Source organism: Metopolophium dirhodum, chromosome 1, assembly GCF_019925205.1.
Source record: "Metopolophium dirhodum isolate CAU chromosome 1, ASM1992520v1, whole genome shotgun sequence".
In the NCBI taxonomy this organism is placed as follows: Eukaryota; Metazoa; Arthropoda; class Insecta; order Hemiptera; family Aphididae; genus Metopolophium; species Metopolophium dirhodum.
Genome location: NC_083560.1, coordinates 10723580 through 10748755, shown reverse-complemented (window position 1 = coordinate 10748755; position 25176 = coordinate 10723580). Strand labels below are relative to the sequence as shown.

The window sequence follows — 25176 nt, the reverse complement described above, 5'->3', positions numbered from 1 at the left end:
CGTCGCTAACGCGTATGAAAAACTTTCTTGAGGAATTCGATCCAACAACTGACGCTATATCGCTATTGGAATTTCATCAAGAAGAGTTGCCACGCCTAAATCAAAAGTTTGACGACATACAGACACAGTTGGAATTGATTGCTGTTGATGATTGCGAAAAGGAAGAAGAGGAGCGTAATAAGTTCGAATTTGACTATTTTAGTATCCGTTCTCGAATTCAGGAAATAGTGAATGCTAGGAAGATTAACAACAGCAGTTCTCACATCTCAACTTTCAATACGTCAGCAGGCCACAGTCGTGCTTAATTGCCTATCATTACGCTACCAGTATTTGCCGGTGATATCCAAGATTGGGAGTCTTTTTTCGATTGTTTTCGTGCAATGATACACGATGATGGTGGATTTACACCAGCTCAAAAATTCTACTATTTACGGTCAAGTGTTAGTGGCCAGGCGTTAGACCTTATCAAGTCGGTTCCAATGACAGATACAAATTATGAGGTGGCAATAGAACGCCTGAAACAACGGTATGATAATCGCAGTCTTGTCATTCAGTCACATATTCGATCTCTCCTGGAATCTCCATATGTAGAACAGCCGAGGGCTAAAGACCTGCAAGCTCTACATGCCCATGTAAGCACCCATGTTGCAGCTTTAAAGGCGCTTGATCAGCCAACGGAGCACTGGGATGCGTGGCTAGTAACGATAATCGTCAGTCGTTTGGATTCTGCTACTAGTCATGGCTGGCAACTAAGACAACACAACACTCAACTTCCTAAGTATTGTGACCTTGAGCAATTTTTTAGCCAGTCGATGTATAGCTTTCGAGTCTTCCGAAGCAACTTCTGGACCAATAAAAGATATCAGAACTACATTGGCCGGTGAAACAGCAAAAAAGAGCAATGCCAAAAATGTATTTCCTGAGACAAAGCGATCTTTAGTGGCATCATCCAATACAGTATCCTGTAAATACTGCACTGATGCTCATAAATTGTATCACTACGAGAAGTTCAAGGCCGCTACTATAAACACACGTCTCTCATTTGTTCAGGAAAAACGAATGTGTTTCAACTGTTTGACTCCTGGGCATATGGCAAATGTTTGCAGATCCACTTATAGTTTTCGGACGTGCAACCGCAAACATCATTCGTTATTACATCAAGAAAGGCAGCAACAAATACCAGAGAAGGAGCAGCTTGAAAATAAGCAACCTGATATAAATAAGCAACCTGATATAAGTCAGCAGCTATCTACCTCCGGAGTCGTAGTATCTGCACCAGTACCAGTGAATACCACCGCAGAAAATTCACACGTATTTCTTGCTACAGCATTAGTCATGGTTCAGGACAAAAATGGTGGACATCGACAGTGCAGAGCCAGCTTGGATAGTGGCTCTCAAGTCAACTTCGTTTCAAAGAGTTATGCAAACTTACTGCAGCTAGCATGTAAGAAGTCTTCATTGCCAATAAGTGGTATTGGAGACAATCGTTTAAAGGCAAGGTCGTGCAGTGAGTTAAAAATCGAATCCAGAACTAGTGATTTTAGTATCAAGATTTCTTGTTATGTATTGCCTAATATCGTGGAGAATCTAGCGTCCTGTCCAGAGCCTGCAGATGGATGAAAAATACCAGGTACTGTGTCTTCAAACTTGGCTGATCCAGACTTTCACCGTCCTCAAAGTGTTGACCTACTTATTGGAGGTGGCTCGTTCTTCGACATTTTGGGAACAACAAAAATACCATTGAATATAGGTTCAGTCACGCTTTATGAGAGTAACTTTGGATGGCTTGTAACGGGAGAACTGCCTAAACGCCAAACACCAACACTTTTGTCAATTGGACAGACGATAGAGGAGGATTGGAAGGTTCTCGGAATCGTTGAGGATACAAGCTATGGTCGAACATCAAGGGCGAATAAGAGAAATCAAGAAGAGCTAGAAACAGTGCAACATTTTAAGCAACACACAATACGTGATGAGGAACGGCGTTTTGTTGTACGACTTCCCATCAAGGAGACAATCAGTGAAATAGGCGAAACCTTACCTATGGCGATCGCACGATTCTTAAATGTAGAGAAAAGATTGCAGCATGACGAACACCTGAAGAACGAATACATACGATTTATGAATGAATATATTAAGATGGGGCATATGGTTGAAGTACTGGAAAATTCAGTTCAAACGCAGAATCACTTCTATCTGCCGCACCATTCAGTAATAAAGGCATCAAGTTTAACGACAAAGGTTCGAGTGGTTTTCGATGCTTCCGCCAAGAGCGCATCTGGTGTCTCTCTTAACGACGTTCTGAAATGCGGTCCTACTGTTCAGCAAGATTTATTTTCTATACTTGTTCGCTTCCGTAAGCATCAATTTGTCTTAACTTCCGATATAGAGAAAATGTTTCGGCAAATCAAAATCGCAAGAGAAGACTGGGACTTACAAAGAATTTTTTGGAGATCCAGTCCTAAGGAATTACTTCGTTCATATCAACTCACTACAGTAACATACGGAATGACTCCTGCTTCATTTCTATCTACCTATTGTCTAATAGAACTCGCGAAAAGTGTCGAAAAGCAATTCCCGTGCGCTTCAAAAGTGATTGCCGAAGATTTCTATATGGATGATTTAATGACGGGAGCCGACACCGAGGATGACTGCTGTCAATTACAAAGAGAAGTAAGCACAGTGCTAGATTCAGCAAAGCTACCGTTAAGGAAATGGTGTTCCAATTCCGAGTTTGTACTGCAAAACATGTCTAAGTGTGTTAACGATCCCTTGTTTGTGTTGGATATCGGAGACGATGACACTGTCAAGTCATTGGGACTGCAGTGGAAACCAATTGCCGACCTGTTTCAATTTGAAATCGTATCAAGATCCATGGAAGGTACATTGACAAAAAGAGCTATACTCTCAGACCTAAACAGAATTTTTGATCCACTCGGTTTCCTGTCACCGGTTCTAGTGAAGGGAAAAATATTTCTACAACAGCTCTGGTCCACGAAGATAGATTGGGATGCAAGGCTTCCGTTAAACATACAGGAAATATGGGGTAAATTTTATGAAGATCTGGAGCGACTGAAATATTTATCCATTCCCAGAAAGGCCATACCTGAACGAACTGATATCATAGATGTACACGGGTTTTGTGACGCATCCGAAGAAGCGTATGCGGCCTGTATCTACATTCGTTCTCAGAGCAGCGATGGAAAATGGCATTCCAGACTTCTTTGTGCAAAAACTCGAGTGGCCCCGTTAAAAGAAAATACAATACCACGACTTGAATTGAATGGTGCCTTGTTATTAACTGAATTGGCTCAACGGGTCGCTGATTCATGGCAAATCAATATTCATCAGTTCAAACTATGGACGGATTCAACTATTGTTTTAGGGTGGTTGAATAGACAAAGCAGCCAGCTAAAAATCTATGTTGCCAATCGAGTAGCTCAAATTATGGATATTACAGAGGTCAGCCAGTGGAATCATATAGGCACGCAGGAAAACCCAGCAGATATCCCTTCAAGAGGTTTAAGACCACGGGAACTGTTAACGGCAAGATTGTGGTGGAACGGACCTACCTGGTTGGAAAGTGATGAGAAGGATTGGATCTTGAATCCGATAACCCATGATGATGAGCTACCCGAAGTACGCATAGTGAAGCTAGTGCTATTAGTGATCAAACCGTTGAATAGTATATATAGAACACTACTCTGAATGGAATTGTATGCTACGAGGAGTTGCTTGGTTAACGGTCTATTCGAAGTACATGCGTAAGAAAATCAATGGGCCTCAATCCCTAACAATATCAGATTCGGACGAAGCGAGGAAATCAATTTTAAGAATGGTCCAAGCTGAGTGTTTCAGTAAAGAGATCTCGTCACTAGAAAGGGGACAAGAAGTACCAAGAAATAGTAAGTTGCGTAGTTTGAATCCCTTCCTGCGCGATGGGTTAATACTTGTTGGTGGAAAACTCGAGAATTCAGACATAGCCGATGGACAAAAACACCCTATAGTATGGCCTGCTAGTCATAAAATAACCAGGCTAATATTTGAAGCATACCATCTCGAGCTACTTCATGGAGGACCTCAGCTCATGTTATCTGAAGTTAGACGTCTTTACTGGCCACTGCTAGGTCGAGTAACCACGAGATCAGTGGTATGGCATTGTGTCAAATGTACAAAGGCACGTCCACGTTTCAATCATCCAATTATGGCACCACTCCCAAGAGACCGAGTTCAGTGTACTAGACCTTTCACTGTCACAGGTGTAGATTTTGCTGGACCCATATATATTCGCAGTGGTTTGAGGCGTGTAGCTGCTAAGAAGGCTTGGATTGCTATATTTGTTTGCTTCTCAACGAAGGCCATACATTTGGAGTTGGCTGACGATCTTTCAAGTAAGTCTTTCATGGCGACATTTCGTTGTTTTATGGCTAGAAGAGGAAAATGTGCTAAGGTTTTTAGTGACAATAGCACAAACTTTGTTGGGGCTCAAAAGGAGTTAATTTCAATGATGAAAAAAGCCAGTGTTGATCTTGAGAAAGAAGGTATTGAGTGGCATTTCAACCCGCCTTCTGCTCTACATTTTGGTGATATATGGGAGAGTGCCGTGAAGAGTATGAAACACCACATGAAGAGAGTTATATCTGATCACAAGCTTACGAATACAGAAATGCGAACTCTCTTGTGCCAAATCGAGGCTTGTCTCAATTCCAGACCGATGACTCCACTAAATAGTGATCCTTCTGACTTGGCAGTCCTTACTCCATCTCACTTCTTGATTGGAGGAGCTATGTTGTTCCCAGATGAACCAGACATATCTAAGGAAAAGCCCAATGGTCTACGTAGATGGCAACTAGTGCAAAATTTGATGCAGACCTTTTGGAAGCGGTGGTCGAGAGAGTATCTACCACAGACTAAAATTCGTGGCAAGTGGACAAGCAAGAGCGCACAGCTAGCAAAGAACGATGTCGTTATTATCAAAGATGATTGTATGCCTACAGCCAGATGGAAGTTAGGATTGGTTATGGAATTGCATCCTGGCTCTGATGGTGTAGTCCGGGTTGTCACCATAAGAACAGCAAACGGAACGCTCATGCGTCGGCCAGTAATCAAATTATGTCGACTACCGACTGAAAAGGACAACAGCTCAGTTGAAAACCAGGATTTTCAACGGGGGGAGAATGTTGCCGCCGCAACAGTTTAAATATTATAGATTAGGTAATTAAGAAAAATCGGTCACGGGAAGAACAGCTGGTCTCACACATATCACTATTCGTATTGTTTATTTTTGTTTTAGTCGTTATTGAATTTGTAGATGTATCGTGTGAGTTATATAATATGTAGATTACACCGCGTTATCGTACGCCGCCGCCGTGCGTCTGCTGGAATATATTAGCACGGCCGCCGATTATATTGTTGTTCTGTACCGTAAGCCGTAGAGTCAGGACCATATTATTATTCATTATATTGAAGTATTAAACAGTTTTTTGTATGTGATTATTACTTATTAGCAAAAAGTGCTTAAGTGTGATTTATATTTATTATTTGTGAGCCATAAGGGCTAAGTCTAATTTATTTTATTTTTATATTGTTTTTTTTTTACGTGTACCTAAAATCACATATATATATATGTTGCATATACATATATTATACTTTGCTGTGCAATACTCGTGGGTTGTCAACCGTGTCACCGTGATATCCTTTTGTATTATATTTTTATCGTTAATTATTATTACTAGATGTAGAACCAGCTGGCCAGTCTGAGCTCCACAAAACTGTGAGTTATTATTGTTATTTTTGTTATTATTATTATTATTGAGCCAGAAGGGCTACATATCGTATTTATTGTTGTGCCAGAAGGGCCATACGTTATTAATTATACTTTGTTGGGCCAAAAGGGCCATATCCTAACATATTAATATTGTAATTTTATTCGTCTATAAGAGACGTACTTATATATATTTAATATTGTTTGTATTCGTCTATAAGAGACATTTACTTATATATCATATATATATATATATATTAATTAATATTGTTTATTCTGTTTGGTCATAAGGGCTGTGTTATTCATTATATTATATTTTATTACCATTCAAATCATTTTTGTTACCATTATTTCAACTTAGTTACCTTCTTGTGATTTTTTAATTATTGTAAACACACCACATATATACACACAAATACACAAATACACATTTAACACAACACGCACTACATAGCTCAACAGTATTTGCCCGGCAATCCCGACCACTATTGTTTGAGCTATTACCCCATTACACACCCAGCTACTTCTCCACACTTTTAAGACCTAGGTGTTAGTGGGGCACAATATAAATTGGTGACCGAGTGCGCGTATTATTACTATACGCTCCCGGCCCGTACATTTTGGTGACCTCGACGTGATCTTTTGCTATTATTCTTGTTGTGTTTTATTATTTGTGAGTTTTAGAGTCGAACTTGCACTAGTTTGTTTTAATTATTTTGTTTAGTTATCGGATCTACGTTACATCAGTTGCAATCGAATTTTATTATTATTATCAATTATACTTGTAATTTCTATAATAATGATTTTAAAAAAAATAATCATTTATAATGGGGTTAGATGAAATTATGCAAGCTCAGGTTAAGGAGCTTAGTAAAAAGCGTGGTATTATTAAGGCGTCGCTAACGCGTATGAAAAACTTTCTTGAGGAATTCGATCCAACAACTGACGCTATATCGCTATTGGAATTTCATCAAGAAGAGTTGCCACGCCTAAATCAAAAGTTTGACGACATACAGACACAGTTGGAATTGATTGCTGTTGATGATTGCGAAAAGGAAGAAGAGGAGCGTAATAAGTTCGAATTTGACTATTTTAGTATCCGTTCTCGAATTCAGGAAATAGTGAATGCTAGGAAGATTAACAACAGCAGTTCTCACATCTCAACTTTCAATACGTCAGCAGGCCACAGTCGTGCTTAATTGCCTATCATTACGCTACCAGTATTTGCCGGTGATATCCAAGATTGGGAGTCTTTTTTCGATTGTTTTCGTGCAATGATACACGATGATGGTGGATTTACACCAGCTCAAAAATTCTACTATTTACGGTCAAGTGTTAGTGGCCAGGCGTTAGACCTTATCAAGTCGGTTCCAATGACAGATACAAATTATGAGGTGGCAATAGAACGCCTGAAACAACGGTATGATAATCGCAGTCTTGTCATTCAGTCACATATTCGATCTCTCCTGGAATCTCCATATGTAGAACAGCCGAGGGCTAAAGACCTGCAAGCTCTACATGCCCATGTAAGCACCCATGTTGCAGCTTTAAAGGCGCTTGATCAGCCAACGGAGCACTGGGATGCGTGGCTAGTAACGATAATCGTCAGTCGTTTGGATTCTGCTACTAGTCATGGCTGGCAACTAAGACAACACAACACTCAACTTCCTAAGTATTGTGACCTTGAGCAATTTTTTAGCCAGTCGATGTATAGCTTTCGAGTCTTCCGAAGCAACTTCTGGACCAATAAAAGATATCAGAACTACATTGGCCGGTGAAACAGCAAAAAAGAGCAATGCCAAAAATGTATTTCCTGAGACAAAGCGATCTTTAGTGGCATCATCCAATACAGTATCCTGTAAATACTGCACTGATGCTCATAAATTGTATCACTACGAGAAGTTCAAGGCCGCTACTATAAACACACGTCTCTCATTTGTTCAGGAAAAACGAATGTGTTTCAACTGTTTGACTCCTGGGCATATGGCAAATGTTTGCAGATCCACTTATAGTTTTCGGACGTGCAACCGCAAACATCATTCGTTATTACATCAAGAAAGGCAGCAACAAATACCAGAGAAGGAGCAGCTTGAAAATAAGCAACCTGATATAAGTCAGCAGCTATCTACCTCCGGAGTCGTAGTATCTGCACCAGTACCAGTGAATACCACCGCAGAAAATTCACACGTATTTCTTGCTACAGCATTAGTCATGGTTCAGGACAAAAATGGTGGACATCGACAGTGCAGAGCCAGCTTGGATAGTGGCTCTCAAGTCAACTTCGTTTCAAAGAGTTATGCAAACTTACTGCAGCTAGCATGTAAGAAGTCTTCATTGCCAATAAGTGGTATTGGAGACAATCGTTTAAAGGCAAGGTCGTGCAGTGAGTTAAAAATCGAATCCAGAACTAGTGATTTTAGTATCAAGATTTCTTGTTATGTATTGCCTAATATCGTGGAGAATCTAGCGTCCTGTCCAGAGCCTGCAGATGGATGAAAAATACCAGGTACTGTGTCTTCAAACTTGGCTGATCCAGACTTTCACCGTCCTCAAAGTGTTGACCTACTTATTGGAGGTGGCTCGTTCTTCGACATTTTGGGAACAACAAAAATACCATTGAATATAGGTTCAGTCACGCTTTATGAGAGTAACTTTGGATGGCTTGTAACGGGAGAACTGCCTAAACGCCAAACACCAACACTTTTGTCAATTGGACAGACGATAGAGGAGGATTGGAAGGTTCTCGGAATCGTTGAGGATACAAGCTATGGTCGAACATCAAGGGCGAATAAGAGAAATCAAGAAGAGCTAGAAACAGTGCAACATTTTAAGCAACACACAATACGTGATGAGGAACGGCGTTTTGTTGTACGACTTCCCATCAAGGAGACAATCAGTGAAATAGGCGAAACCTTACCTATGGCGATCGCACGATTCTTAAATGTAGAGAAAAGATTGCAGCATGACGAACACCTGAAGAACGAATACATACGATTTATGAATGAATATATTAAGATGGGGCATATGGTTGAAGTACTGGAAAATTCAGTTCAAACGCAGAATCACTTCTATCTGCCGCACCATTCAGTAATAAAGGCATCAAGTTTAACGACAAAGGTTCGAGTGGTTTTCGATGCTTCCGCCAAGAGCGCATCTGGTGTCTCTCTTAACGACGTTCTGAAATGCGGTCCTACTGTTCAGCAAGATTTATTTTCTATACTTGTTCGCTTCCGTAAGCATCAATTTGTCTTAACTTCCGATATAGAGAAAATGTTTCGGCAAATCAAAATCGCAAGAGAAGACTGGGACTTACAAAGAATTTTTTGGAGATCCAGTCCTAAGGAATTACTTCGTTCATATCAACTCACTACAGTAACATACGGAATGACTCCTGCTTCATTTCTATCTACCTATTGTCTAATAGAACTCGCGAAAAGTGTCGAAAAGCAATTCCCGTGCGCTTCAAAAGTGATTGCCGAAGATTTCTATATGGATGATTTAATGACGGGAGCCGACACCGAGGATGACTGCTGTCAATTACAAAGAGAAGTAAGCACAGTGCTAGATTCAGCAAAGCTACCGTTAAGGAAATGGTGTTCCAATTCCGAGTTTGTACTGCAAAACATGTCTAAGTGTGTTAACGATCCCTTGTTTGTGTTGGATATCGGAGACGATGACACTGTCAAGTCATTGGGACTGCAGTGGAAACCAATTGCCGACCTGTTTCAATTTGAAATCGTATCAAGATCCATGGAAGGTACATTGACAAAAAGAGCTATACTCTCAGACCTAAACAGAATTTTTGATCCACTCGGTTTCCTGTCACCGGTTCTAGTGAAGGGAAAAATATTTCTACAACAGCTCTGGTCCACGAAGATAGATTGGGATGCAAGGCTTCCGTTAAACATACAGGAAATATGGGGTAAATTTTATGAAGATCTGGAGCGACTGAAATATTTATCCATTCCCAGAAAGGCCATACCTGAACGAACTGATATCATAGATGTACACGGGTTTTGTGACGCATCCGAAGAAGCGTATGCGGCCTGTATCTACATTCGTTCTCAGAGCAGCGATGGAAAATGGCATTCCAGACTTCTTTGTGCAAAAACTCGAGTGGCCCCGTTAAAAGAAAATACAATACCACGACTTGAATTGAATGGTGCCTTGTTATTAACTGAATTGGCTCAACGGGTCGCTGATTCATGGCAAATCAATATTCATCAGTTCAAACTATGGACGGATTCAACTATTGTTTTAGGGTGGTTGAATAGACAAAGCAGCCAGCTAAAAATCTATGTTGCCAATCGAGTAGCTCAAATTATGGATATTACAGAGGTCAGCCAGTGGAATCATATAGGCACGCAGGAAAACCCAGCAGATATCCCTTCAAGAGGTTTAAGACCACGGGAACTGTTAACGGCAAGATTGTGGTGGAACGGACCTACCTGGTTGGAAAGTGATGAGAAGGATTGGATCTTGAATCCGATAACCCATGATGATGAGCTACCCGAAGTACGCATAGTGAAGCTAGTGCTATTAGTGATCAAACCGTTGAATAGTATATATAGAACACTACTCTGAATGGAATTGTATGCTACGAGGAGTTGCTTGGTTAACGGTCTATTCGAAGTACATGCGTAAGAAAATCAATGGGCCTCAATCCCTAACAATATCAGATTCGGACGAAGCGAGGAAATCAATTTTAAGAATGGTCCAAGCTGAGTGTTTCAGTAAAGAGATCTCGTCACTAGAAAGGGGACAAGAAGTACCAAGAAATAGTAAGTTGCGTAGTTTGAATCCCTTCCTGCGCGATGGGTTAATACTTGTTGGTGGAAAACTCGAGAATTCAGACATAGCCGATGGACAAAAACACCCTATAGTATGGCCTGCTAGTCATAAAATAACCAGGCTAATATTTGAAGCATACCATCTCGAGCTACTTCATGGAGGACCTCAGCTCATGTTATCTGAAGTTAGACGTCTTTACTGGCCACTGCTAGGTCGAGTAACCACGAGATCAGTGGTATGGCATTGTGTCAAATGTACAAAGGCACGTCCACGTTTCAATCATCCAATTATGGCACCACTCCCAAGAGACCGAGTTCAGTGTACTAGACCTTTCACTGTCACAGGTGTAGATTTTGCTGGACCCATATATATTCGCAGTGGTTTGAGGCGTGTAGCTGCTAAGAAGGCTTGGATTGCTATATTTGTTTGCTTCTCAACGAAGGCCATACATTTGGAGTTGGCTGACGATCTTTCAAGTAAGTCTTTCATGGCGACATTTCGTTGTTTTATGGCTAGAAGAGGAAAATGTGCTAAGGTTTTTAGTGACAATAGCACAAACTTTGTTGGGGCTCAAAAGGAGTTAATTTCAATGATGAAAAAAGCCAGTGTTGATCTTGAGAAAGAAGGTATTGAGTGGCATTTCAACCCGCCTTCTGCTCTACATTTTGGTGGTATATGGGAGAGTGCCGTGAAGAGTATGAAACACCACATGAAGAGAGTTATATCTGATCACAAGCTTACGAATACAGAAATGCGAACTCTCTTGTGCCAAATCGAGGCTTGTCTCAATTCCAGACCGATGACTCCACTAAATAGTGATCCTTCTGACTTGGCAGTCCTTACTCCATCTCACTTCTTGATTGGAGGAGCTATGTTGTTCCCAGATGAACCAGACATATCTAAGGAAAAGCCCAATGGTCTACGTAGATGGCAACTAGTGCAAAATTTGATGCAGACCTTTTGGAAGCGGTGGTCGAGAGAGTATCTACCACAGACTAAAATTCGTGGCAAGTGGACAAGCAAGAGCGCACAGCTAGCAAAGAACGATGTCGTTATTATCAAAGATGATTGTATGCCTACAGCCAGATGGAAGTTAGGATTGGTTATGGAATTGCATCCTGGCTCTGATGGTGTAGTCCGGGTTGTCACCATAAGAACAGCAAACGGAACGCTCATGCGTCGGCCAGTAATCAAATTATGTCGACTACCGACTGAAAAGGACAACAGCTCAGTTGAAAACCAGGATTTTCAACGGGGGGAGAATGTTGCCGCCGCAACAGTTTAAATATTATAGATTAGGTAATTAAGAAAAATCGGTCACGGGAAGAACAGCTGGTCTCACACATATCACTATTCGTATTGTTTATTTTTGTTTTAGTCGTTATTGAATTTGTAGATGTATCGTGTGAGTTATATAATATGTAGATTACACCGCGTTATCGTACGCCGCCGCCGTGCGTCTGCTGGAATATATTAGCACGGCCGCCGATTATATTGTTGTTCTGTACCGTAAGCCGTAGAGTCAGGACCATATTATTATTCATTATATTGAAGTATTAAACAGTTTTTTGTATGTGATTATTACTTATTAGCAAAAAGTGCTTAAGTGTGATTTATATTTATTATTTGTGAGCCATAAGGGCTAAGTCTAATTTATTTTATTTTTATATTGTTTTTTTTTACGTGTACCTAAAATCACATATATATATATGTTGCATATACATATATTATACTTTGCTGTGCAATACTCGTGGGTTGTCAACCGTGTCACCGTGATATCCTTTTGTATTATATTTTTATCGTTAATTATTATTACTAGATGTAGAACCAGCTGGCCAGTCTGAGCTCCACAAAACTGTGAGTTATTATTGTTATTTTTGTTATTATTATTATTATTGAGCCAGAAGGGCTACATATCGTATTTATTGTTGTGCCAGAAGGGCCATACGTTATTAATTATACTTTGTTGGGCCAAAAGGGCCATATCCTAACATATTAATATTGTAATTTTATTCGTCTATAAGAGACGTACTTATATATATTTAATATTGTTTGTATTCGTCTATAAGAGACATTTACTTATATATCATATATATATATATATATTAATTAATATTGTTTATTCTGTTTGGTCATAAGGGCTGTGTTATTCATTATATTATATTTTATTACCATTCAAATCATTTTTGTTACCATTATTTCAACTTAGTTACCTTCTTGTGATTTTTTAATTATTGTAAACACACCACATATATACACACAAATACACAAATACACATTTAACACAACACGCACTACATAGCTCAACAGTATTTGCCCGGCAATCCCGACCACTATTGTTTGAGCTATTACCCCATTACACACCCAGCTACTTCTCCACACTTTTAAGACCTAGGTGTTAGTGGGGCACAATATAAATTGGTGACCGAGTGCGCGTATTATTACTATACGCTCCCGGCCCGTACATTTTGGTGACCTCGACGTGATCTTTTGCTATTATTCTTGTTGTGTTTTATTATTTGTGAGTTTTAGAGTCGAACTTGCACTAGTTTGTTTTAATTATTTTGTTTAGTTATCGGATCTACGTTACATCAGTTGCAATCGAATTTTATTATTATTATCAATTATACTTGTAATTTCTATAATAATGATTTTAAAAAAAATAATCATTTATAATGGGGTTAGATGAAATTATGCAAGCTCAGGTTAAGGAGCTTAGTAAAAAGCGTGGTATTATTAAGGCGTCGCTAACGCGTATGAAAAACTTTCTTGAGGAATTCGATCCAACAACTGACGCTATATCGCTATTGGAATTTCATCAAGAAGAGTTGCCACGCCTAAATCAAAAGTTTGACGACATACAGACACAGTTGGAATTGATTGCTGTTGATGATTGCGAAAAGGAAGAAGAGGAGCGTAATAAGTTCGAATTTGACTATTTTAGTATCCGTTCTCGAATTCAGGAAATAGTGAATGCTAGGAAGATTAACAACAGCAGTTCTCACATCTCAACTTTCAATACGTCAGCAGGCCACAGTCGTGCTTAATTGCCTATCATTACGCTACCAGTATTTGCCGGTGATATCCAAGATTGGGAGTCTTTTTTCGATTGTTTTCGTGCAATGATACACGATGATGGTGGATTTACACCAGCTCAAAAATTCTACTATTTACGGTCAAGTGTTAGTGGCCAGGCGTTAGACCTTATCAAGTCGGTTCCAATGACAGATACAAATTATGAGGTGGCAATAGAACGCCTGAAACAACGGTATGATAATCGCAGTCTTGTCATTCAGTCACATATTCGATCTCTCCTGGAATCTCCATATGTAGAACAGCCGAGGGCTAAAGACCTGCAAGCTCTACATGCCCATGTAAGCACCCATGTTGCAGCTTTAAAGGCGCTTGATCAGCCAACGGAGCACTGGGATGCGTGGCTAGTAACGATAATCGTCAGTCGTTTGGATTCTGCTACTAGTCATGGCTGGCAACTAAGACAACACAACACTCAACTTCCTAAGTATTGTGACCTTGAGCAATTTTTTAGCCAGTCGATGTATAGCTTTCGAGTCTTCCGAAGCAACTTCTGGACCAATAAAAGATATCAGAACTACATTGGCCGGTGAAACAGCAAAAAAGAGCAATGCCAAAAATGTATTTCCTGAGACAAAGCGATCTTTAGTGGCATCATCCAATACAGTATCCTGTAAATACTGCACTGATGCTCATAAATTGTATCACTACGAGAAGTTCAAGGCCGCTACTATAAACACACGTCTCTCATTTGTTCAGGAAAAACGAATGTGTTTCAACTGTTTGACTCCTGGGCATATGGCAAATGTTTGCAGATCCACTTATAGTTTTCGGACGTGCAACCGCAAACATCATTCGTTATTACATCAAGAAAGGCAGCAACAAATACCAGAGAAGGAGCAGCTTGAAAATAAGCAACCTGATATAAGTCAGCAGCTATCTACCTCCGGAGTCGTAGTATCTGCACCAGTACCAGTGAATACCACCGCAGAAAATTCACACGTATTTCTTGCTACAGCATTAGTCATGGTTCAGGACAAAAATGGTGGACATCGACAGTGCAGAGCCAGCTTGGATAGTGGCTCTCAAGTCAACTTCGTTTCAAAGAGTTATGCAAACTTACTGCAGCTAGCATGTAAGAAGTCTTCATTGCCAATAAGTGGTATTGGAGACAATCGTTTAAAGGCAAGGTCGTGCAGTGAGTTAAAAATCGAATCCAGAACTAGTGATTTTAGTATCAAGATTTCTTGTTATGTATTGCCTAATATCGTGGAGAATCTAGCGTCCTGTCCAGAGCCTGCAGATGGATGAAAAATACCAGGTACTGTGTCTTCAAACTTGGCTGATCCAGACTTTCACCGTCCTCAAAGTGTTGACCTACTTATTGGAGGTGGCTCGTTCTTCGACATTTTGGGAACAACAAAAATACCATTGAATATAGGTTCAGTCACGCTTTATGAGAGTAACTTTGGATGGCTTGTAACGGGAGAACTGCCTAAACGCCAAACACCAACACTTTTGTCAATTGGACAGACGATAGAGGAGGATTGGAAGGTTCTCGGAATCGTTGAGGATACAAGCTATGGTCGAACATCAAGGGCGAATAAGAGAAATCAAGAAGAGCTAGAAACAGTGCAACATTTTAAGCAACACACAATACGTGATGAGGAACGGCGTTTTGTTGTACGACTTCCCATCAAGGAGACAATCAGTGAAATAGGCGAAACCTTACCTATGGCGATCGCACGATTCTTAAATGTAGAGAAAAGATTGCAGCATGACGAACACCTGAAGAACGAATACATACGATTTATGAATGAATATATTAAGATGGGGCATATGGTTGAAGTACTGGAAAATTCAGTTCAAACGCAGAATCACTTCTATCTGCCGCACCATTCAGTAATAAAGGCATCAAGTTTAACGACAAAGGTTCGAGTGGTTTTCGATGCTTCCGCCAAGAGCGCATCTGGTGTCTCTCTTAACGACGTTCTGAAATGCGGTCCTACTGTTCAGCAAGATTTATTTTCTATACTTGTTCGCTTCCGTAAGCATCAATTTGTCTTAACTTCCGATATAGAGAAAATGTTTCGGCAAATCAAAATCGCAAGAGAAGACTGGGACTTACAAAGAATTTTTTGGAGATCCAGTCCTAAGGAATTACTTCGTTCATATCAACTCACTACAGTAACATACGGAATGACTCCTGCTTCATTTCTATCTACCTATTGTCTAATAGAACTCGCGAAAAGTGTCGAAAAGCAATTCCCGTGCGCTTCAAAAGTGATTGCCGAAGATTTCTATATGGATGATTTAATGACGGGAGCCGACACCGAGGATGACTGCTGTCAATTACAAAGAGAAGTAAGCACAGTGCTAGATTCAGCAAAGCTACCGTTAAGGAAATGGTGTTCCAATTCCGAGTTTGTACTGCAAAACATGTCTAAGTGTGTTAACGATCCCTTGTTTGTGTTGGATATCGGAGACGATGACACTGTCAAGTCATTGGGACTGCAGTGGAAACCAATTGCCGACCTGTTTCAATTTGAAATCGTATCAAGATCCATGGAAGGTACATTGACAAAAAGAGCTATACTCTCAGACCTAAACAGAATTTTTGATCCACTCGGTTTCCTGTCACCGGTTCTAGTGAAGGGAAAAATATTTCTACAACAGCTCTGGTCCACGAAGATAGATTGGGATGCAAGGCTTCCGTTAAACATACAGGAAATATGGGGTAAATTTTATGAAGATCTGGAGCGACTGAAATATTTATCCATTCCCAGAAAGGCCATACCTGAACGAACTGATATCATAGATGTACACGGGTTTTGTGACGCATCCGAAGAAGCGTATGCGGCCTGTATCTACATTCGTTCTCAGAGCAGCGATGGAAAATGGCATTCCAGACTTCTTTGTGCAAAAACTCGAGTGGCCCCGTTAAAAGAAAATACAATACCACGACTTGAATTGAATGGTGCCTTGTTATTAACTGAATTGGCTCAACGGGTCGCTGATTCATGGCAAATCAATATTCATCAGTTCAAACTATGGACGGATTCAACTATTGTTTTAGGGTGGTTGAATAGACAAAGCAGCCAGCTAAAAATCTATGTTGCCAATCGAGTAGCTCAAATTATGGATATTACAGAGGTCAGCCAGTGGAATCATATAGGCACGCAGGAAAACCCAGCAGATATCCCTTCAAGAGGTTTAAGACCACGGGAACTGTTAACGGCAAGATTGTGGTGGAACGGACCTACCTGGTTGGAAAGTGATGAGAAGGATTGGATCTTGAATCCGATAACCCATGATGATGAGCTACCCGAAGTACGCAAAGTGAAGCTAGTGCTATTAGTGATCAAACCGTTGAATAGTATATATAGAACACTACTCTGAATGGAATTGTATGCTACGAGGAGTTGCTTGGTTAACGGTCTATTCGAAGTACATGCGTAAGAAAATCAATGGGCCTCAATCCCTAACAATATCAGATTCGGACGAAGCGAGGAAATCAATTTTAAGAATGGTCCAAGCTGAGTGTTTCAGTAAAGAGATCTCGTCACTAGAAAGGGGACAAGAAGTACCAAGAAATAGTAAGTTGCGTAGTTTGAATCCCTTCCTGCGCGATGGGTTAATACTTGTTGGTGGAAAACTCGAGAATTCAGACATAGCCGATGGACAAAAACACCCTATAGTATGGCCTGCTAGTCATAAAATAACCAGGCTAATATTTGAAGCATACCATCTCGAGCTACTTCATGGAGGACCTCAGCTCATGTTATCTGAAGTTAGACGTCTTTACTGGCCACTGCTAGGTCGAGTAACCACGAGATCAGTGGTATGGCATTGTGTCAAATGTACAAAGGCACGTCCACGTTTCAATCATCCAATTATGGCACCACTCCCAAGAGACCGAGTTCAGTGTACTAGACCTTTCACTGTCACAGGTGTAGATTTTGCTGGACCCATATATATTCGCAGTGGTTTGAGGCGTGTAGCTGCTAAGAAGGCTTGGATTGCTATATTTGTTTGCTTCTCAACGAAGGCCATACATTTGGAGTTGGCTGACGATCTTTCAAGTAAGTCTTTCATGGCGACATTTCGTTGTTTTATGGCTAGAAGAGGAAAATGTGCTAAGGTTTTTAGTGACAATAGCACAAACTTTGTTGGGGCTCAAAAGGAGTTAATTTCAATGATGAAAAAAGCCAGTGTTGATCTTGAGAAAGAAGGTATTGAGTGGCATTTCAACCCGCCTTCTGCTCTACATTTTGGTGGTATATGGGAGAGTGCCGTGAAGAGTATGAAACACCACATGAAGAGAGTTATATCTGATCACAAGCTTACGAATACAGAAATGCGAACTCTCTTGTGCCAAATCGAGGCTTGTCTCAATTCCAGACCGATGACTCCACTAAATAGTGATCCTTCTGACTTGGCAGTCCTTACTCCATCTCACTTCTTGATTGGAGGAGCTATGTTGTTCCCAGATGAACCAGACATATCTAAGGAAAAGCCCAATGGTCTACGTAGATGGCAACTAGTGCAAAATTTGATGCAGACCTTTTGGAAGCGGTGGTCGAGAGAGTATCTACCACAGACTAAAATTCGTGGCAAGTGGACAAGCAAGAGCGCACAGCTAGCAAAGAACGATGTCGTTATTATCAAAGATGATTGTATGCCTACAGCCAGATGGAAGTTAGGATTGGTTATGGAATTGCATCCTGGCTCTGATGGTGTAGTCCGGGTTGTCACCATAAGAACAGCAAACGGAACGCTCATGCGTCGGCCAGTAATCAAATTATGTCGACTACCGACTGAAAAGGACAACAGCTCAGTTGAAAACCAGGATTTTCAACGGGGGGAGAATGTTGCCGCCGCAACAGTTTAAATATTATAGATTAGGTAATTAAGAAAAATCGGTCACGGGAAGAACAGCTGGTCTCACACATATCACTATTCGTATTGTTTATTTTTGTTTTAGTCGTTATTGAATTTGTAGATGTATCGTGTGAGTTATATAATATGTAGATTACACCGCGTTATCGTACGCCGCCGCCGTGCGTCTGCTGGAATATATTAGCACGGCCGCCGATTATATTGTTGTTCTGTACCGTAAGCCGTAGAGTCAGGACCATATTATTATTCATTATATTGAAGTATTAAACAGTTTTTTGTATGTGATTATTACTTATTAGCAAAAAGTGCTTAAGTGTGATTTATATTTATTATTTGTGAGCCATAAGGGCTAAGTCTAATTTATTTTATTTTTATATTGTTTTTTTTTACGTGTACCTAAAATCACATATATATATATGTTGCATATACATATATTATACTTTGCTGTGCAATACTCGTGGGTTGTCAACCGTGTCACCGTGATATCCTTTTGTATTATATTTTTATCGTTAATTATTATTACTAGATGTAGAACCAGCTGGCCAGTCTGAGCTCCACAAAACTGTGAGTTATTATTGTTATTTTTGTTATTATTATTATTATTGAGCCAGAAGGGCTACATATCGTATTTATTGTTGTGCCAGAAGGGCCATACATTATTATTATATTTATTATTGTGCCAGAAGGGCCATACGTTATTAATTATACTTTGTTGGGCCAAAAGGGCCATATCCTAACATATTAATATTGTAATTTTATTCGTCTATAAGAGACGTACTTATATATATTTAATATTGTTTGTATTCGTCTATAAGAGACATTTACTTATATATCATATATATATATATATATTAATTAATATTGTTTATTCTGTTTGGTCATAAGGGCTGTGTTATTCATTATATTATATTTTATTACCATTCAAATCATTTTTGTTACCATTATTTCAACTTAGTTACCTTCTTGTGATTTTTTAATTATTGTAAACACACCACATATATACACACAAATACACAAATACACATTTAACACAACACGCACTACATAGCTCAACAGTATTTGCCCGGCAATCCCGACCACTATTGTTTGAGCTATTACCCCATTACACACCCAGCTACTTCTCCACACTTTTAAGACCTAGGTGTTAGTGGGGCACAATATAAATTGGTGACCGAGTGCGCGTATTATTACTATACGCTCCCGGCCCGTACATTTTGGTGACCTCGACGTGATCTTTTGCTATTATTCTTGTTGTGTTTTATTATTTGTGAGTTTTAGAGTCGAACTTGCACTAGTTTGTTTTAATTATTTTGTTTAGTTATCGGATCTACGTTACATCAGTTGCAATCGAATTTTATTATTATTATCAATTATACTTGTAATTTCTATAATAATGATTTTAAAAAAAATAATCATTTATAATGGGGTTAGATGAAATTATGCAAGCTCAGGTTAAGGAGCTTAGTAAAAAGCGTGGTATTATTAAGGCGTCGCTAACGCGTATGAAAAACTTTCTTGAGGAATTCGATCCAACAACTGACGCTATATCGCTATTGGAATTTCATCAAGAAGAGTTGCCACGCCTAAATCAAAAGTTTGACGACATACAGACACAGTTGGAATTGATTGCTGTTGATGATTGCGAAAAGGAAGAAGAGGAGCGTAATAAGTTCGAATTTGACTATTTTAGTATCCGTTCTCGAATTCAGGAAATAGTGAATGCTAGGAAGATTAACAACAGCAGTTCTCACATCTCAACTTTCAATACGTCAGCAGGCCACAGTCGTGCTTAATTGCCTATCATTACGCTACCAGTATTTGCCGGTGATATCCAAGATTGGGAGTCTTTTTTCGATTGTTTTCGTGCAATGATACACGATGATGGTGGATTTACACCAGCTCAAAAATTCTACTATTTACGGTCAAGTGTTAGTGGCCAGGCGTTAGACCTTATCAAGTCGGTTCCAATGACAGATACAAATTATGAGGTGGCAATAGAACGCCTGAAACAACGGTATGATAATCGCAGTCTTGTCATTCAGTCACATATTCGATCTCTCCTGGAATCTCCATATGTAGAACAGCCGAGGGCTAAAGACCTGCAAGCTCTACATGCCCATGTAAGCACCCATGTTGCAGCTTTAAAGGCGCTTGATCAGCCAACGGAGCACTGGGATGCGTGGCTAGTAACGATAATCGTCAGTCGTTTGGATTCTGCTACTAGTCATGGCTGGCAACTAAGACAACACAACACTCAACTTCCTAAGTATTGTGACCTTGAGCAATTTTTTAGCCAGTCGATGTATAGCTTTCGAGTCTTCCGAAGCAACTTCTGGACCAATAAGAGATATCAGAACTACATTGGCCGGTGAAACAGCAAAAAAGAGCAATGCCAAAAATGTATTTCCTGAGACAAAGCGATCTTTAGTGGCATCATCCAATACAGTATCCTGTAAATACTGCACTGATGCTCATAAATTGTATCACTACGAGAAGTTCAAGGCCGCTACTATAAACACACGTCTCTCATTTGTTCAGGAAAAACGAATGTGTTTCAACTGTTTGACTCCTGGGCATATGGCAAATGTTTGCAGATCCACTTATAGTTTTCGGACGTGCAACCGCAAACATCATTCGTTATTACATCAAGAAAGGCAGCAACAAATACCAGAGAAGGAGCAGCTTGAAAATAAGCAACCTGATATAAGTCAGCAGCTATCTACCTCCGGAGTCGTAGTATCTGCACCAGTACCAGTGAATACCACCGCAGAAAATTCACACGTATTTCTTGCTACAGCATTAGTCATGGTTCAGGACAAAAATGGTGGACATCGACAGTGCAGAGCCAGCTTGGATAGTGGCTCTCAAGTCAACTTCGTTTCAAAGAGTTATGCAAACTTACTGCAGCTAGCATGTAAGAAGTCTTCATTGCCAATAAGTGGTATTGGAGACAATCGTTTAAAGGCAAGGTCGTGCAGTGAGTTAAAAATCGAATCCAGAACTAGTGATTTTAGTATCAAGATTTCTTGTTATGTATTGCCTAATATCGTGGGGAATCTAGCGTCCTGTCCAGAGCCTGCAGATGGATGAAAAATACCAGGTACTGTGTCTTCAAACTTGGCTGATCCAGACTTTCACCGTCCTCAAAGTGTTGACCTACTTATTGGAGGTGGCTCGTTCTTCGACATTTTGGGAACAACAAAAATACCATTGAATATAGGTTCAGTCACGCTTTATGAGAGTAACTTTGGATGGCTTGTAACGGGAGAACTGCCTAAACGCCAAACACCAACACTTTTGTCAATTGGACAGACGATAGAGGAGGATTGGAAGGTTCTCGGAATCGTTGAGGATACAAGCTATGGTCGAACATCAAGGGCGAATAAGAGAAATCAAGAAGAGCTAGAAACAGTGCAACATTTTAAGCAACACACAATACGTGATGAGGAACGGCGTTTTGTTGTACGACTTCCCATCAAGGAGACAATCAGTGAAATAGGCGAAACCTTACCTATGGCGATCGCACGATTCTTAAATGTAGAGAAAAGATTGCAGCATGACGAACACCTGAAGAACGAATACATACGATTTATGAATGAATATATTAAGATGGGGCATATGGTTGAAGTACTGGAAAATTCAGTTCAAACGCAGAATCACTTCTATCTGCCGCACCATTCAGTAATAAAGGCATCAAGTTTAACGACAAAGGTTCGAGTGGTTTTCGATGCTTCCGCCAAGAGCGCATCTGGTGTCTCTCTTAACGACGTTCTGAAATGCGGTCCTACTGTTCAGCAAGATTTATTTTCTATACTTGTTCGCTTCCGTAAGCATCAATTTGTCTTAACTTCCGATATAGAGAAAATGTTTCGGCAAATCAAAATCGCAAGAGAAGACTGGGACTTACAAAGAATTTTTTGGAGATCCAGTCCTAAGGAATTACTTCGTTCATATCAACTCACTACAGTAACATACGGAATGACTCCTGCTTCATTTCTATCTACCTATTGTCTAATAGAACTCGCGAAAAGTGTCGAAAAGCAATTTCCGTGCGCTTCAAAAGTGATTGCCGAAGATTTCTATATGGATGATTTAATGACGGGAGCCGACACCGAGGATGACTGCTGTCAAGTCATTGGGACTGCAGTGGAAACCAATTGCCGACCTATTTCAATTTGAAATCGTATCAAGATCCATGGAAGGTACATTGACAAAAAGAGCTATACTCTCAGACCTAAACAGAATTTTTTATCCACTCGGTTTCCTGTCACCGGTTCTAGTGAAGGGAATAATATTTCTACAACAGCTCTGGTCCATGAAGATAGATTGGGATGCAAGGCTTCCGTTAAACATACAGGAAAGATGGGGTAAATTTTACGAAGATCTGGAGCGACTGAAATATTTATCCATTCCCAGAAAGGCCATACCTGAACGAACTGATATCATAGATGTACACGGGTTTTGTGACGCATCCGAAGAAGCGTATGCGGCCTGTATCTACATTCGTTCTCAGAGCAGCGATGGAAAATGGCATTCCAGACTTCTTTGTGCAAAACCTCGAGTGGCCCCGTTAAAAGAAAATACAATACCACGACTTGAATTGAATGGTGCCTTGTTATTAACTGAATTGACTCAACGGGTCGCTGATTCATGGCAAATCAATATTCATCAGTTCAAACTATGGATGGATTCAACTATAGTTTTAGGGTGGTTGAATAGCCAAAGCAGCCGGCTAAAAATCTATGTTGCCAATCGAGTAGCCCAAATTATGGATATTACAGAGGTCAGCCAGTGGAACCATATAGGCACGTAGGAAAATCCAGCAGATATCCCTTCAAGAGGTTTAAGACCACGGGAACTATTAACGGCAAGATTGTGGTGGAACGGACCTACCTGGTTGGAAAGTGATGAGAAGGATTGGATCTTGAATCCGATAACCCATGATGATGAGCTACCCGAAGTACGCAAAGTGAAGCTACTGCTATTAGTGATCAAACCGTTGAATAGTATATTATTGTAAACACACCACATATATACACACAAATACACAAATACACATTTAACACAACACGCACTACATAGCTCAACAGTATTTGCCCGGCAATCCCGACCACTATTGTTTGAGCTATTACCCCATTACACACCCAGCTACTTCTCCACACTTTTAAGACCTAGGTGTTAGTGGGGCACAATATAAATTGGTGACCGGGCGCGCGTATTATTACTATACGCTCCCGGCCCGTACATAAGTATATAACTGCAACCAGCATAGGCGGAACACTGGGCCACTTTTCCCAATGCTAAACCTACGCGAAACGATTTTCTGAAGTTGAGTTTCTCTAATATGTTTTTAACCTTCGCAGTGTTGAATAAGGTTACCCGTTTACTGACTAGAAATATGAAAGTGTCCATATCACACAGTTATAGTATAGATAAGAAACTGATTATTATCTATATCTGACATCTGTGTCATATTGTGCATAATATATTCTTTATTCAGGTAACAACAGGTTTTTAATTATTAGTATCTATGATTCCCAGTATTATCTCCCGTTGTAAAATTTTGTCCATGAGCGAAAGGATAAGCTTACAAAATAAAAATATGACTAGAGACTAGACTTAAGACTAGCAGCAACTTTGATAGACCATGAAAATATTTCTTAGATTTTCTTAATATCAGCCCATTCAGCCTCCTCAGCCCCCCCCCCCCCTAAATACGCCCCTGTATAGACGTATAGTAGTACCAGTAGTCCAGTAGGTAGATACCTACTGACTACTCTATATAATATTACGGGGCGTGATTAGACTGGGCCGTAGTTCCACCTATGGCAACCTGCAGTGTCGTAACCTCAACATTTGAGCCCGCGAGTGATATTTTTAACGTCCCACCTCCATCTGGACAAGTATCCGAGATATCTCAAGTGGGTTCCTCCGCTTGCTGAAATTATTTCATACATTGTTTAAATATTATTACACTGTTTATTACTTGTTTTTCTTGAAAACCAAACGAGGTGATAGAAATATAGGTATCATAGCTATGTAATACGTATTATTTTGTGCAAACCCGTCAAAAAAGTAATGGAATTTAACTAATTCAAGTGTCCCAACCTTTTTAATGCCATATAAAAAACATGCAAAAATACTTAGGGTTTTTCGTTACAATTTTGTATATATTATGTAGTGTGTCAGTGTCTAATCATAAATTTCATACACTCGTCGACCGCCGCCGTACCTACTTACACCTCGCATGAACATTGCGTTAGTAAAACTCATACGTGCTACAACACAATTATAATTGCAGACACAATATGTTCTTAAAATGAAAATGTATGATTTAAATCTTAAAAAAAAAAATGTAATACAAAATATATAATTTAAAGAAAAAAAAGTGTGCACTCTGAGCTCCCTAATAAGCGTGCGGGCCCCGGATGGTTATACCACTGCTGCAGGGTACTGCGACTGTAATATGATAAGAATATTAAATTGTAATATTGTCACTCTGAAAACGATTCAAATTCATCGTGATTGATTGGCGAATGAACATTGCTTATATAATTACAGTTTAAATTTATAAAATATGTATGTATATTGTAAATGTTTTAAATACCCAAATAATTTAAGTAAGTTACTTCTGTTTTATTGACAAAAGAAATTGGCTGACGTGGGTTACGAACAGCACCTTACACAAG

At 39.8% G+C, this 25176-nt stretch overlaps 7 protein-coding genes across 7 annotated transcripts; all 7 read left to right on the top strand.

Annotated features, from left to right (window-relative positions):
• Positions 1-380: 380 nt before the first annotated feature.
• On the top strand, positions 381-3708 carry LOC132951509 (uncharacterized). The gene is made up of 3 exons (XM_061023332.1): positions 381-741; positions 806-1507; positions 1661-3708. Exons 1-3 carry the CDS (start codon positions 381-383, stop codon positions 3706-3708), a joined length of 3111 nt encoding a protein of 1036 aa, XP_060879315.1.
• A 52-nt stretch (positions 3709-3760) lies between these two features.
• LOC132951422 (uncharacterized) lies at positions 3761-5200 on the top strand. The gene has a single exon (XM_061023262.1). The coding sequence runs from the start codon at positions 3761-3763 to the stop codon at positions 5198-5200; it is 1440 nt and encodes a 479-aa protein (XP_060879245.1).
• Positions 5201-7038: 1838 nt separating this feature from the next.
• Positions 7039-10348, top strand: LOC132951342 (uncharacterized). Its single transcript, XM_061023183.1, has 3 exons — positions 7039-7399; positions 7464-8147; positions 8301-10348. Exons 1-3 carry the CDS (start codon positions 7039-7041, stop codon positions 10346-10348), a joined length of 3093 nt encoding a protein of 1030 aa, XP_060879166.1.
• A 52-nt stretch (positions 10349-10400) lies between these two features.
• Positions 10401-11840, top strand: LOC132951265 (uncharacterized). The gene has a single exon (XM_061023099.1). The coding sequence runs from the start codon at positions 10401-10403 to the stop codon at positions 11838-11840; it is 1440 nt and encodes a 479-aa protein (XP_060879082.1).
• A 1837-nt stretch (positions 11841-13677) lies between these two features.
• LOC132951187 (uncharacterized) lies at positions 13678-16987 on the top strand. The gene is made up of 3 exons (XM_061022988.1): positions 13678-14038; positions 14103-14786; positions 14940-16987. The coding sequence occupies exons 1-3, from the start codon at positions 13678-13680 to the stop codon at positions 16985-16987; spliced, it is 3093 nt and encodes a 1030-aa protein (XP_060878971.1).
• A 52-nt stretch (positions 16988-17039) lies between these two features.
• LOC132951112 (uncharacterized) lies at positions 17040-18479 on the top strand. The gene has a single exon (XM_061022868.1). The coding sequence runs from the start codon at positions 17040-17042 to the stop codon at positions 18477-18479; it is 1440 nt and encodes a 479-aa protein (XP_060878851.1).
• A 1876-nt stretch (positions 18480-20355) lies between these two features.
• Positions 20356-22666, top strand: LOC132951032 (uncharacterized). The gene is made up of 3 exons (XM_061022752.1): positions 20356-20716; positions 20781-21464; positions 21618-22666. Exons 1-3 carry the CDS (start codon positions 20356-20358, stop codon positions 22664-22666), a joined length of 2094 nt encoding a protein of 697 aa, XP_060878735.1.
• Positions 22667-25176: the final 2510 nt, after the last annotated feature.